Here is a 15,720-nt window from a genome sequence, read left to right as displayed (position 1 = left end):
TGCAAACCTCACTCACTCAGAGATGAGTATACCTGGGATAACATGGGATTTTTAGCATCTGGGCCATGGTGAAGAGTCATGCAGAGGTTTGTAATATGCTCCTTGCCTTTAGAGCCTGATCCAAAAATTATAACTAATGTGTTCTGGATCAGGTCCTAGACGTTAGCAGCTCTACAGGAAAGAAAAATGTACAGCCAGCTAAAGGAAGAGGGAACTGATACAATCCAACAGCAGAATCAGACAATATTTGCAGGGTGAGAAGAGTTTGCAGGAGCTGACGGCTGCTATGCTTCAGTTACACTACTTTGATTTCTCATCTCTTTATACTAAACAGGTATTGAGACGAAAGACTGCTGTTCAGTTAGGAAAATACTTCAAATGTTTATAACATATCAGAAGGATCTCAAAGCTTCAGAACACACAGCAAAATACTCAGAATTCCTAATCAAATCCTGAAGAACTACTCCTGCAGTTACTTGCAGAGCCCTCCAAAGTCAATGGACCTACATGTGGAGGCACGGGTCTGCTGATCAGAACAAGTTGTAGGAGCAAGATCTCAATATCTAGTGGTTTGGCATGTCAGACCTCAGTGCCCTCCCTCCACAATGGAATGCCAACGCAGACGATATGAGGTTTTTCAATTCTGCAAATCTCTTGCCTATTTTGGTAACAGTTTTGTTTTTTCTTTCTTGAATCTGCAAGTATAGTAATTGTTTACCTAGCAACAACAACAACAAAAAGCTTTAAAAATTATAGGGTATGAATTTAGTTTTGGCTGGGTAAACACAATTGACAGGAAATTGCCTCACAATATGTATATTTTTGCTCTGAAAAAATACAGTATTGTATTTTGATAGCATAAAAGCTGTCAAGACAACATTGGTAATGCCAACCCATAAGGGATGCTGAATTCTGATATTTAAGGGAGTAGAGACTGACCCAATATTTTGAGATTTACATACAAGACTTACTAAATCTGCTAGCAGAAATCAAAAGTTTACATAAAACCATTCCTAGCCAAGTGTTCCATTTAGAGAAGTTAAATGACTCAATTATGACTTATCTGTTTTCCTTCATTTGCTATTATTTTAATAAAAAGAAAAAAGAAAAGGAGTACTTGTGGCACCTTAGAGACTAACCAGTTTATTTGAGCATGAGCTTTCGTGAGCTACAGCTCACTTCATGCATCCGATGAAGTGAGCTGTAGCTCACGAAAGCTCATGCTCAAATAAACTGGTTAGTCTCTAAGGTGCCACAAGTACTCCTTTTCTTTTTTCTTTTTACGAATACAGACTAACACGGCTGTTACTCTGAAACCTATTATTTTAATGCGCCTTGTATTAAATCCTATAGTTTAAGTAAGGCACGACTTAAGACAAAGGGAGTTTTGATTAAGGAGCAGGAATTTTTCCCTTCAAAATTTACCACTCTCAATGACTAACACCTATTTCTGAGTTTCCCAGTTGTTGCTTTTTTTTGTTTTAAGATCATGAATAAATTCAGTAAGTGTTTCTGAATAGGTTTTAAGGCCAGAATGCAACATGGGAAACTATAAAGGCAAGGGAACTTGTTATGGTCAAGCAGGAAGAATGAGGTAATGGCTCCTTTAAGGGTTCCCCGTCCTTTGGGATGGGAGGGGAGGATGTCACCTGAGCTGGGGACTTGTCAGAGGGACTCATGTAAGCCATTATCTCCCTGTGCACCAGGTGGAAGTTAATATGCTCTCATGCCCAGATCAGCCATTCTTACCCTCCAGCCATGGGATCATAGAAGGACTGGGTTTTTGTGGCTGGCTGTAGGCATCGTATTTGTTGACCTTTCTGGAACTGGAAACTAATTTTTCCCTCACCGCCAGATTGGCTGGAGTGGATTTTTTCACCCTCCCAAAGCAGCTCCAGGATCCAGCTCGGTAAGTTGGGAGCCATAGTTTGTCAGGAAGCAGGGCCTGCAGCAGAGCCAGTCTCCGGGCAACCTAGTGAGTGCAACAGGCATGTAGGAGGCTGCCGGATTGCCTACACCCTGAGATTGATTGGAAGAATCAAGAGAGTAGCTCTTAAGCCCAGCAGCAGTTTAGTGGCTGCTCAAAGCATTCACCCATGGCTGTGGTAGCTCCTGTGCCTGCTTATTCCCAGCCCTGCTCCTGCCTTGCCTCACTCCAAGTTACCAGTCCTTGCCCTCAGCGTGGACTCTTACTCTAACCACTAAGTCTGACTGCCCCTGTCCCAGTCACTGACACAGTTCAAGTAGTTGCAACTTAACAGGTGGTAGGTATCTGGTGCAGGGACTCATTCCATAGGGAATCTGGCTCCCAACAGGGCTAGCCTTAGGAAGACTGGCACTCTGGGCAAACTTGTATTTTGGCACCCTATCTTTGTGTTAGAGAACAGCAGCATTGGGCACAGGGCACAAGGACCAGCTCCTGGCCCCAGAGTTCAGATGGGCTGCACAGGGAGGAGTTTCTGAGTCCAAAGGCTCCCCTGGCCATAAACCCCCTGACAACCTACCAGGAGGAGAGCAAGTGTGCAGCCCCCAACCTTGCCCATGGAAAGGGGGGACCCAGGGCTGGCCCACTGGTCCCGCAGGAGCAAGCCCTCCTGCGTGCGCCTCCCCGCCAGGTTGGCAGCTCCAGGCAACATCGCCCACCCTCAGCTGGCCAGGGGCTCCAGCCCTGGGCTTGCTCGCACTTAGTGCTTAATTTGTGCCGGGGCTTGCCGAGACTTATCCCCAGCACCTCTAGGCTCTTGGCCAGCAGTTGCCACCAGCAGCAGCACAGAAGTAAGAGTGACAATACGATACCATGCCACCCTTACTTCTGTGCTGCTGCTGGCAGTGGCGCTGCCTTCAGAGCTAGGTGCCCAGCCAGCAGCTGCTGCTCTCTGGCCACCCAGCTTGAGCCTCAACACCTATTTCATTATAAATTAAGCACTGCCTGCATTCACACCTGCTCCAGCAGACCAGGCCCACCAGTTTGTGGCACTTGGACGGTCGCCCCCTGATCATGGTGCCCTGAGCAATCGCCAGCATCACCCACCACTAAGGCTGGCCCTGCTGACAGACCAGATGTCACAGATTTTAGGGAGCACCCCTTACTGGCCTCCCACTAGGACTACTGTAAGAGGAATCCAAGTCCCTGCACTCTGGATCCCAGGAGTACTTCAAGCTTGAATGGAACCCAGACGCTGCCCCAATCTTGGGGTCCCCTAAGTATACTTTCAGGGCTCAAACCTTCTATCTTGCACCTTCTTCCACCTGCTGGAACTCGCTGTGCAGCCACCGAGACTCTCTGGGTGAAGTGGAAGGTATGAGGATGTGTACTGTGTGAATTATTGCTGGATAATTCCAAAATTAGTTAAATTAATAAAGTTGCAGTCTAATTAAAGCACATCCCTTACGTCTTGCCTTTCTTCCAGCCTCTAAGGGACAATGGACTATTAAGGCCATATAATCACCCTTCCTGCATAACAGTCCATAGAATTCAGTAAGTAATTCTTCCTTAATACCTTTCTAAAAGATACAGACAGTTTGGTATCTACCTAATCTTGATTTAAAGACTACAACTGATAGAGAATTACCTTATCCTTTGGTAAGCTGTTTCACCTGTTACTTAATTTACATTTTATTTCCAGTTTCATTTTTTTCTAATTTCATTTTCTAGTCATTAGATCTGGTTATGCATTTGTCTGCTATATTAAAGAGCCCTCTAATATGAGCTATCTTCTCCTTGTATTCGGACCTCATGATCAGCTTGCCTCTTGAATTTCTTTCGCTTATCAAAGAAAAATTTAAGGTTTTTTTTGGTTTTTTTTTTAAATAGTAATTAGACAAGTGTGATGTCTGGACTACTAGGAATTAGGAAATCCACAGAAGGCAGATTGCCAGTATTTGATCAACAAGATTACTTTCTGCAGTCACTTAATTCAATGCTTAAGTATTTTTAAAAATATTTTTACAAGGTCTGATATTTTTAACTCCACCTACTATTTAAATGATCTGAGCCCTCTATTGTTTAATACAGAGAGCCAATACAGATTATTTTGACTGTTGCTATTCCAAAATACCTCTATATTTAGAGATGATGCATATTTATTAAAGATTCCATTAAGCACGACATTTCCATTTTAATTTGAGACTTGGAAGTCACAAACACAGCTTTAGATGGTATCCTCTACCAAGGTCCATAATAGCAATCAGCAAGCATAAGGGAAAAGGGAGACACCTGGGCTATGCAATTATACAAGGATTTGTAGTTGAAGTACCTTCCTGCAAAATGCTGAGAATTCTAGAGGATTAAAATCCTTCATGAAATTACAAAATTAAAATGACAAAAAAAAAAAAAAGATGGCGCACTAATAATCTGTGGCAAATAAACTCCAGAATCATCACAGAAGCGGATATCATCTATGCTATACCACAGATGAGAAATTTGGAATAATGTTTCATTTTAATTTCAGGTTTTTTATATACAGACTTATTCAATAAGTATGAATGTTAATATAGGAACACACTGTAAAATGTTTCAAACATAATACCACCACCTACCTGTAAACAAGATTTATATTAAGTTGCCTCCAATTTCACGAACATAAAACATTAATTATGAATACCTGCCTAGAAACAAACTACAATTTATCACAGCTGAACAACTTTTTTTTTTTGAAGACTTACGTTGATGGGTCGGAAGTTACTACATTAAGCAGATTTAATGTTTCAACACATGTAGAGACAGAATACTTCATACTATGCTGAGTGCACATTGTACACAGAGAAGTCCAATTGAGAGAAATAACCTCAAAATGTTATTTTTTCCCCCACACACTTCCCAAAGTAGCATGCACTCAGATACTACGGTGACAAAATCCATATAGTAGCGAATGTAAATATATTTTACAACTTTCAACGTTTACTGAACGTCTGTTGGATTGAAAACATCTCCACACACACACTTTCCAATGAAAGCTGTTAGAGAACATCGAAGACGACAACATCTGAACTTAATCTTCATATAGGTAATACACTTATCAAGTAACCAAATTTCAAAACTGAAGCTTAAAAACATCTTTTACCTCAGTTATCCTGCATTGTATTACATTTTATTTAACAGTAAAATAGTACTATCTGAAGATAAAGAGAGTACATTGTTTTTTAGTCATCCAAGTGACTAATTAGAAAAGCTTAATTACAACATTAATTGATTGTGTAGCTTTTAGTTCATCAAACTATTTTTAGAAGTCACCATAAAAAAAATTTTTTGTTCTGTCAACACTGGGAATATTGAAGTCAGCACAATATTGTTGGGAAGAGGGTTTGTTAGCTGATCTGTGCTCTATCTGCTTACTGAACAGCTGCTTGTAATGGCAGAAGGAAATATTTCAGGTTGGTACTTAAGAACAGCAGATTTAAAATTCAACATCTCTACAATCCAGAAGGCATCCCTCCAAAAAGTGAAGTTTTTGGCCTAAATTACTTACAGGCTCTGTAACCGGTAGATGGATTTTTTTTTTTTTTTTTTTTTACAGTGTATTTCCCTGCAATTTATAATCCAGTCCATAATGGAGGTAAGCATATTTTGAAAATCTCCTGAGAGTACTATTTAGTGAGACAAATGGCCTCAGACATAGGACCTTGAAAATAAATAGTGTCCAGATTAAAGTCCTAAATACTCTTCCATATTTAATTCACCTCAGTTGTAAATTTCTTGAAAAGTTATTTCAGTCAAATCAATCTAGAATCCTCCTGAGGTGGTTGAGGTTCTATGGCAGGGGTGGGCAAACTTTTTGGCCCAAGGTCCACATCTGGGAATAGAAATTGTATGGCGGGCCATGAATGCTCACAAAATTGGGGTTGGGGTGTGGAAGGGGGTGAGGGCTCTGGTTGGGGGTGTGGAATTCCTTCACATACTGCAACTGGAGTATCAGAGCTGGACCGCACATGTCTCTCTCAAATACTCCACTGTGATGCAAGTGACAGTGGAACACAGTGAATCATAGTTTGAGTGAAAGTGATTGTAAATATATTTCTTGTTTTCTGGATAGTTGGGAGAGAGAACATGTAAACCCAACCTTTCAGTAAGAATGTAAGATAGAAAGTGAAAAAAGAAAGAATACTTTGGTCATGCTACAGAATGTTTAAAATTTCATTTCATTTCCTTTACAGGGTATGTTATGGAGTATTAAAAGTTGTAAAAAACACTATTATGACCCATATTTATAATGGCTGCAATAGTGTCACTGGAACCTTGGAGAAGCTGCAAAAAACATTCCTTAAGGAGGTCACATGGGTTCCTGGAAAAAAAAATCATGCAAAAACATGGGCTATATGTCAAAATACACAAAATACCATCATACGCTCCATGGAAAATGATAATGGCAAGCTCCTTCATGTTATTTCTTAACCAATAAATAACAACCACCCAGGAAACCAAAGACCTTTGAAAGCCTACATTTTACAATGGTTGAAAACGGAATGTCTTCACTCTTTAGTTTACCATCGCCAAGGCTAACCACAGCAATCACAATCAAAGCCTGAGCATGTTACATTCCAAGCAAGTTCTGCTGGCATGCTAAACAACTTCTTATATCCTAGAATTTGCAGTCACGGTTCAAGATAAGGAAGACGTCCAGCTAAACTATGATTCCAACTTACTGGTTTTCAAGAAACTTCAGAGTTACTACAACTCCAATCTCTCTAAAAAATACCAGTCCTAGTCACAATGCTGAACTGTAACATAGCTTTAGGTTCATGTATTCATATACATTAATGAATCCATAAGTAAACTGTGAATTTGAGACCAATTCTCTCAATTTACAAGTAACTAAAAGCAGCAGTTCATTTTGATTTTCCAAAATTAAATTTCTCATTGCCAGAATTGTTTGTCAATTTTCAATGGAAATAATAAGTTGTGCGTTGCCACTAGAAGGAGTGACAGTTATACTGCTACACAGCAATCATGGTACAACAATTCAAGGATTACTCAGTTCCAGGGTTTCATCTTTCTTAGCCAAACATGCACAGCTGTAGTTGAAGCTGTCACCTGGTAGCCAGAAGTAAGAAACATACAAGAAATCCAGAAGTAGTACGTCAAAAAGTAGGAAATTATTTCTGTACTTCCATAACAGGTGGTATACTAGGGTATATTTTCCCCACTGTCATCTTCTCTTTTCCTCCTCCTCCTCGCCTTCGTTCCACTGATGTGGGGCTGTCTCCGAGTCCTTCTCAATTCCAGTCTTTCTTGAAGCAGTTTGTCAGAAACTATGCAGCTAATCAAATCCTTTTGTGTAACATCCATCTATCTAGCTTGGGTCCTCCAGCCCTTCTCCTACCTTCTACTTCTAAGATTAACACCCTGTTTCCTATATATTCTTCTGATCTTCTTTTCACATGCCCAAACCACATAAGTCTGGATTCCCTCAGCTTTTCTATAATTGGTATCATCTTCACACTTCCCCTAATTAATTTGTTCCTGACATGGTCTATCCTTGTAACTCCAAGCATCCATCTTAACCTTTTCATTTCCACTCTATTCAAGATTTTCTCCTGCCTCTTCATCAGTGCCCAGCATGTGGAGCTATACAAAAGTACAAACCTAATTACCATCATGTAGATCTTATTTTTCAATTTGATAGGCATTCAATTAAAGATGACTTCGCTCACTTCTCTCCATTTAGTACATGCCTCTCTGCTTATTAGTTTGTTGCTGAGTTCAGCTGTACTATCAAAACTAGGTACTTGAGCTTTGTAACTTTGATAGTGACTGCCCCTCCAGACTTACAGTTTTGTCGTCTTCCTGCAAGGTATCACTGAGTCTACAAACCATATACTCTGTTCTATTTCTGCTGATTTTCAGACCACCTCCATATCTCTAAATCTTCTTCCACTTCCTCTTCTCCCCCATGAGTACATCAATCTGCAAAAAGCATACACTAGGGTGCCACTCTCTGGATGTTTTCTGTAAGCACAGCAAGCACCAGTGTGAACACAAAGGGGCTTAGTGCAGAGCCCTGATGTACTTTATTACTAGAACCTGTTCACTTTCTACATACAGCCTTCAGTAATCTCTCTCGTTCTCATACACTACCCAATGACCACTCTCATAATGTGGTCATAAGATTTTTCAAAGATGAACAGATACTATGTGCAGGACTTTCCTCTTTTCTCTATATTTTTCCACAAGCAATCTTAGCGCAAAGATCGCAATAATTTTTTACTTGCCTGGCAAGAAAATCCTAACTGATTGTCACTGACCTTTACTTCTCTTCATAGTCTCTTATCCATAACTGTCTCCCAATTTTTCCTCGTGTAGCTCACCAGTTGAATGTCACATTAGTTACCCGAGTCTTGCTATGTCTGCTTTCCTCTTAATAATTGGTATGGTGCTCTTCATCAGGCATCATCTCAGTCTTCATGACAAAATTAAACTGTTGTATGGAAGGTGTGAACATATTGATACTTCTGTTGGTATGTCACTCAGGCATACATTTTTTATTTTTCGTGTTGCTCAGTGCTTCTGCAACTACTTCCTGGACTGATGCCACCAGACCCTGGTTTGATTTTAATCACATGGCATGGTTCTCTTGGATTCTCTTTATTCATAAGCCTTTCAAAGTAATTTCACCACTGTTCCTTAATCTGATTTTCATTTATTAAGGTATTTCTACATTTATCTTTAATTACTTTGATCTCACCATTGTCTTTAGTTCTCTTATCACGGGTCTTTGTTAGTCTATATATTTCTCTCTCACCTGCATTCGATTCAAGATGGGCATATAATGACTTTTGGCTTAGTGGCTGCCACCTCTTTCTTTGCTATCTTTTCGGCTTTTTTTATATCCTGCTGGAATGTCGCTTGCCTATGTTTTTCACACTTTCTTTTCCTTCCCAGCATCTCAAATTTTCTCATTCCATCACCAGATCTCACTGGGCAAAAACCCTCTTGCTTTTGTTTCACCAAGCAGATCTTTACACATTCTTGAATTTTGCTTGCAATATGATTGGACAATTGAATCGTATTTTCTCTTAACCCTTCTAAAGAGATCTCCCACGCTTTCATTTAAAACTTTTTGCTAACACCATTAAAGCTTCCACTACTTGGTTTTCTGTACTGCTTTCTTCTCATGTAGGATATATACCCTAGTCAAAACACAGAATGGTGGTTTGACTTGCAGTGCTTTCCTCTGGGATGAGCTTAACAATTTTTGGTGCTCTTCAGCTTAGTTTATTGAGAAATAATCTAGCTGCACTCTCATACTACCACTCTTAGGCTATGTCTACACTATGAGCTTGGGATACGATTCCCCTGCTCATATTATATATATTTGTATTAGCACTCAATAATCTAGCATGAATATAAACAGCAGTGTAGCTGCATTAGCATTGACAGTGGCACGACTGAGCTGTGCTGACTAAAAACCCACCCAAAATTAGTGCCAAGTGCATACACAACTCAGTCCTGCTTCCACTGTCACTACTTGTGCTAGCATGGCGACACTGCTATTTATACTAGCATTACCCTGGTAAGAGCTACCACAAGTACATGTATACAAGCAGGGGAAGCCACACCCCCTAGCTCGTTGTGTAGACATAACCTTGTAGACACATTTGCCACTCTTTTGATACAATTAACAGGGTAAGCTACAATAGCAACGGCATTTTTATATATTTCAATGATTTTCATCTGGAGTTCTATTTATTATTTTCCTCAGTCTTCCACAGCCACTTGTAACTTTTTTTAAAAAAAATTATATACTAGGCTCTTAAGCATTCTCAAAAGCTTCCCAAGGCAAAAAAAGAACCAAACAAGACAGGCACAGAAGAGATCTTATTAAATGTATGCTTTAGATTTTAGCATTAAAATTGTAACAATTTACAATCCCCCACTCATTTTAATGGCTCCTCTATTTTTCCTCCATATTCATTCTGCCAATGGAAAAAAAAATAAAAAAAAATGCCATGTTACAAAGTTACTGAGCACTAAAATTAGAAAAGGCCTTTTTGCATGCTTGAACTACAAGGGTATACTGTTAACCATATGCAGCTGGGCAAAAATGCACAAATCATTCTACAACACCCATTAAACAATAATTGTATCTCAAACTGTAAGTGTGTTTGTGGAATATCTAAAACGATACTAGGTTATGTTTTTGGGGAGGTTACAGTAGCGAGGTAACCAAAGCTCCTGTTTTACAGTTATTTTAAGAATGCAATTTTCTACAAAAATTTTCCATATATTACACATATAGGTTTCCTAGAGCTTATAGTATAAGTGCTGCAGGGTTCTACAGCCTGCTTTTAGGTTAGACAAGCTCTGTGGACAGCCACCAGCTTATTACTTAATCAGATCTGTTCCAGTAAAGTTATTTCAGGAGTCAGTCTGAATCTTGTTCTCTGCTTTGGAAAGTTGTTTTTTGAATTTGGTAAAGTAAGGTGGTGACAGGAGATTTTAAACAAGGTTTTTTTGCTCATGTGTGTCAGACATCTGGCACCGTTTTTTCATCCTCCCAAAAAACTGTAATAAAAAAGATACTTTATTAAAGAATTTTAGAAAGAATTTATGGTTTTCCCATAAGTCTGAATGCAGAAGATTGGTTATTCTGCAAAAGTCTGCCATGTAACCCAAGAAACCTTTATTTCCCTATACCTGAAAAACAAAACCTTTGCTGCTACTGCGACAGGCAACCCGCTCTGTATCCACTTCTCAGTAAGCACGTTCCAATATCCTATTTTTAAGTAGTTAGGCACAAAAAATGTTTTTCCACCTGTAATTTTGGATTTTATACTTTACTCATACTTCCTGCTTTGGCTTGAATTGAAACCAGTTCACTCCTCTTACAGATGTTTCAAGCTGTCTGACTGAATCTGCAGACATCACTGCATTGCTTACATTTGGGTCACATTTTCAATCTTTTCTTTTCAAACATGAGGGCCAGGGAGTGTACTTTTCTTAAATAAAAGATGAAAGTGACGTAATCACAGGATTCTGGGAGTCAGAGTCCTAGCCATGGGCATGTAGTCCCTATGCCTCAATCTGGCCTCAGACAGAGGCTCCTTCAGACCTGTTGTGAAGTATTCTAAGGTCTTAGAATACAGAGACACTAGCAAGGCCATAAGAGATTTAAGGTAAAATTTGCTCTGCGTAGACTGATGCCACACATCTAGGAAAGCATGTACTGATCTGGAAAATAACTAAAAAGGACCACTAACATCTAAAGTATGGATTCCCCTGCTAATGAATGTGGCTTAAGGAAAAATACTGGTAGACAGATTAGTTCAGATGTTACTCAGTGACCACAGAGGGGAATTTAGGGAGTAGTTAGAAAGCTACTTTATGTTAGACTAATGTTATTTTCCTGAAGTTAATCTAAAAGTCCATGTTTTTCCCCCTTGGTGACAGGGGAATCTATCCCTTTTTAGAGTTTTGTGCTCCAAAATCTAAGGCTTCACTTAAAAAGTAGTTAACTTTGTGGCCATCGGCTGTGAAGATATACTTCCAAACACGAACCAAATGTAAATTGGCACAGTGTTTTCTTTCTGAGACTAATAAAAATGAGCTCCAAGACAGGTGCAAATTACCACCATTTATCAGCAAAGAGAAAGCTTTATCTGCCAGAAGCTTCAACTGCCTCCTGGATGCCTAGAACTCGAGCCATTTCTCTACCTTTTCCTAGCTAACAAAATCTTCCATTTTAACCCCTATTTCCCAACCTCCACATAGTCCAGACAAGACAAAAAAACCATGCATGTATTAAAAATCTATATGGGTGCTGCCATCACTGAAAACTATATTCAGGTTTCCAGGCTTCGTACAACATTTAATGACTTGGAGAATGCACAGTGAAGAAAAACTTGAGATTTGCCAGAAACAACACAGACCTGCTTGTTACACATGTAAGTAAGGGGTGTGTTCTAATACTGACTGAGAAGCATATACAAGTCTCTCCCCTGCAAACTCGAAAATGACTGGATTATTTTACAGCATTTTAAAATTAAGTTTATAGCATAGATTTTAGAGCTTAACTGAAGTTGTCTGTACCCAAGCAACATCGCACCCATGTTCATGAGGTGTTAACATTTGAGGATTTGTATTCCCAACATTAAGTAGTTTTGTCCTATATAAAAAAAGTTATAAAAAAGTGTCAAAGCCACTTTTTCAGCTTCAATGACCAATTTATATCTGGTTTATAAAGTTAACGTCAGAGTTAATTTTCTGTTGACACAAAACATGCAAAGTACAATGTTACCAACTCTTGTGATTTTATTAGAAAAGTTTTGCAATATTTGGTATTTCTCTTAAAGCCCCAGCTCCATGTGCTTACACGAGAATCTCAGTTTTCACTATAAAATGAAGTTACCAGACCTTCTTGGCTTTGGAGAAAAGCTTGAAAATATGACCCAGGATACCCTAATGGCTCAGAAACCTAATGGGAAATAAAAAACCCCAACTAAAAGAAAAAAATCTCATTTTTAATCCAGTCATGATTTTTGAACATTTGAGGCTGGCAACTTTCGTTCTAGTGCAGATTTTACATGAAATAAAGAAAATATTAAAATGGTTGAAAATCCAACAACTTGAAACATTCTGTCAAAGTATTATGTTCGTAAAATAAACAAAGTTAAAAAAATGGAATACCTCAGTCTGACCTTCATGGGCACTGGATTCATGAGTAACACGAATAGCCTGAAATTAGAAAACATGTTTAATTAGACTTCAAACAAAAAAAATCATTTCCTAAAATAGCAGATGTTTGAAGACTCACTTTACTTTCTTCATTTTAACTTGTAGGTTATGGAAGTCTACATCAAAGTAGAGGAAAGCTGTGCTATATACTATATTATATGATTTTTTTAGGGTTGTAACTATTAGAAATATTGATTAGACATTAACTAACCTCAAGATATCTCAATTTTTTAAAAAAGACAGTATTTTAAAAGTTTTAAGAGTTTTTTAAAACTGTAATGCTGTTTCATGCAAAGTTAAAATCAAACAACAGTTGTTAAAGTCATCCACGTGTTAGTGAGATTACTAATTCCCCACTAGTAGCAAGCAACATTTACAATAAAGCATTTATGTCTTAATCTAGCAAAGCACTTCAGCACGTGCTTAACTTTAAACACGTGAGCAACCCCATTTACAACAATGGGACTATTTAAGCACATCAGTGTTTGCGGGATCAGGACTTAGATGCAAGACTATTCCTGCTAACAATTCTACTATATTTAAAAGAAAGAAAAAAAAAAAGATACTAACTTCATAGGTTTCTAAATATTTGGCTCTCTCTTCAGGACTCATAGATAACGAATCCTCCAGGAATTTTTTCAATGTAGAATCTGATTCTTAAAAATAAATAAATAAAAAAATTAATAAATCATTCAATTCCTCTTACTGTTCTATGCAACTTAGAAAATTAGATGAAAACTGAAAGGTTACAACATAAGGAACAATTCTGATTTGTATTATTTCTTCTTTACTTTTCCTCTGGGCTAATATTAAACATTACATTGTCAAAAAGCTTGTACACAAGGCATACAGTGTATTTACATCCAGACAGGAGACTTAAGCCTGTAATGCAACACATTCTGTTCCACTACATACAATGACAAAACAATTTAAAGTCACCAGACTCTTATTATGGTGTGAAATATTAATATGGTATCTGCTACTCTGAATTTGGAGTTCCATTTTATTCATTTAACTATATGCTGTATTACTGTCCTTTGTATTACTAAAAATTCTTAATGACTGCCAACTAACAAAAGTCTGTGTTGTATTGCTGTTGTATAATTAAGACAAGACGACTAATGGTGAATTTCTACTCGTGTCTTTTAAAGAATTTTCAAGTAGAGTCAACACTATGAAAGAAGTACTGCGCCACCTACCCTCCAAAAAATAATATTAAGTATATTAAGAGAAAAGATTTACCGAAGTTCATTTTATCTCTGTTGTTTGCAATAGCATGAATAAGTCCAATTGTTCCACAAGCATTGTTGATAGTTTGCTTCATGAAATATACGGATGATCTGACATTTTGTCCCTGGGCTTTTATTCTCTCTTCCTCTTCTGTTCTGAATGTTTCATACTGGAAAAGAAAATCAAAAGTGTCTTGCATGTAGAACAATTACAGTGAACTATTTCAAATTTCCTGTCCAAAAACAAAAGCTCCATTAAAATTTTAATAGTAGTTTGAAACACAAGGAAGCAGAACCAAATAAGTAAGGGATTGCAACCTTTATTCACATGACCAGTCTCAGATGTACCTGAGATTATTCGCTTGTATAAATCTGTGAGATCAAATCCTAAATCAGTGTCTTTTATCCAATATTCTAACACACTTAACTTGTTGTGCCATCTAGTGCTATGTCAAGAATGTTCAAAAATGAAGATTGATAAGCTAGGCTCACTTTTAGAGAAACAGTCCCCTCTACCACAGCCTCCTTTGTCTCCCTGCAATCCAACAAAAGGCCTTGAAGAAGGTAACGGAAGTTTTACATCTATGGCAAGCGAAGTGGAGTACAATAAATAATGCGCTAAAAGGCGGGGGGGAAATGAAGCATTGTAGAAGCTCCAATATATAGTCTTAACCTTTTCCAGAAAAAGTTGAGTCATTTATATTTTTTTGAGTGGTACTGATAACTTTGCAAATGGGCCTTTTGACACCGTAAGACGATGACAAACTGAACAGAATAAACAAAATTATTCCATGGCACAGTTTGGCTGTGTAATTTGAAAATTACTAAATTTATATATGTATTCATATTGTAACAGGGTCTACTGGTGAGGGAAGCATCCTGGGGTGGCACAAGAGGATTCCAGAGTTTGTCAACTATAGTAGTGACCTTTGGGATAAAGAAGGTAGCCAATAAGGAGTGAAGAAATGGTTTCAGGAAGGAAGGATATCCAGACCATTGCTTCTGCCGTTTAGAGTTTGATGATAGAGCTCCTGGATACTGGGTAGACTCCCCTCTGTAGGGAACCATTGGAAGTCTCAGGCCTGGTCTACACTACGAGTTTGTGTCGGATTTAGCAGCGTTAAATCGAATTAACCCTGCACCCGTCCACACAACGAAGCCATTTTTTTTTTTTGACATAAAGAGCTCTTAAAACAGATTTCTGTACTCCTCCCCAATGAGGGTATTAGTGCTGAAATCGACACTGCCGTTTCAAATTAGGGTTAGCATGGACGCAATTCGAAGGTATTAGCCTCCGGGAGCTATCCCACAGTGCACCATTGTGACCGCTCTGGACAGCACTCTGAACTCAGATGCACTGGCCAGGTGTACAGGAAAAGCCCCTGGAACTTCTGAATCTCATTTCCTGTTTGGCCGGGCGAGCTCATCAGCACAGGTGACCATGCAGTCCCAGAATCGAAAAAGAGCTCCAGCATGGACCGAACGGGAGGTACTGGATCTGATTGATGTATGGGGAGAGGAATCTGTGCTATCAGAACTATGTTCCAAAAGATGAAATGCCAAAATATTTCAAAAAATCTCCAAGGCCACGAGGGACAGATGCTACAGCAGGGATGCAACACAGTGCTGCGTGAAACTTAAGGAGCTCAGACAAGCTCGTACCAGAAAACCAATTAATCGAACGGACACTCCAGGACAGAGCCCCAGACATGCTGCTTCTACTCTAAGCTGCATGCAATTCTAGTGGGGGCTGCCACCACTACCCCACCCCGTCCATGGACTCCGATGATGGGGTACTCTCCGCCATGCCTGAGTATTTTG

The 15,720-nt window shown here is 38.8% G+C and overlaps 1 protein-coding gene across 3 annotated transcripts in view; it reads right to left on the bottom strand.

Annotated features, from left to right (window-relative positions):
- The window catches only part of UCHL3 (ubiquitin C-terminal hydrolase L3), a 65,846-nt gene that overhangs the window by 27,049 nt on the left and 23,077 nt on the right, over positions 1–15,720 (bottom strand). For all 3 annotated transcript variants that reach the window (XM_074962077.1, XM_074962081.1, XM_074962087.1), the window contains 3 exons: positions 13,913–14,069; positions 13,241–13,326; positions 12,623–12,670 (listed from right to left, as the gene is read on the bottom strand). In XM_074962077.1, the coding sequence (XP_074818178.1) occupies positions 12,623–12,670; positions 13,241–13,326; positions 13,913–14,069 (291 nt within the window). The remainder of the gene's footprint in view (positions 1–12,622; positions 12,671–13,240; positions 13,327–13,912; positions 14,070–15,720) is intronic.

The sequence above is a fragment of the Natator depressus genome, chromosome 1 (genome assembly GCF_965152275.1).
Source record: "Natator depressus isolate rNatDep1 chromosome 1, rNatDep2.hap1, whole genome shotgun sequence".
Taxonomy (NCBI): domain Eukaryota; kingdom Metazoa; phylum Chordata; order Testudines; family Cheloniidae; genus Natator; species Natator depressus.
The sequence above is the reverse complement of the archived record's forward strand: the minus strand, read 5'-3'. Positions and strand labels throughout refer to the sequence as shown.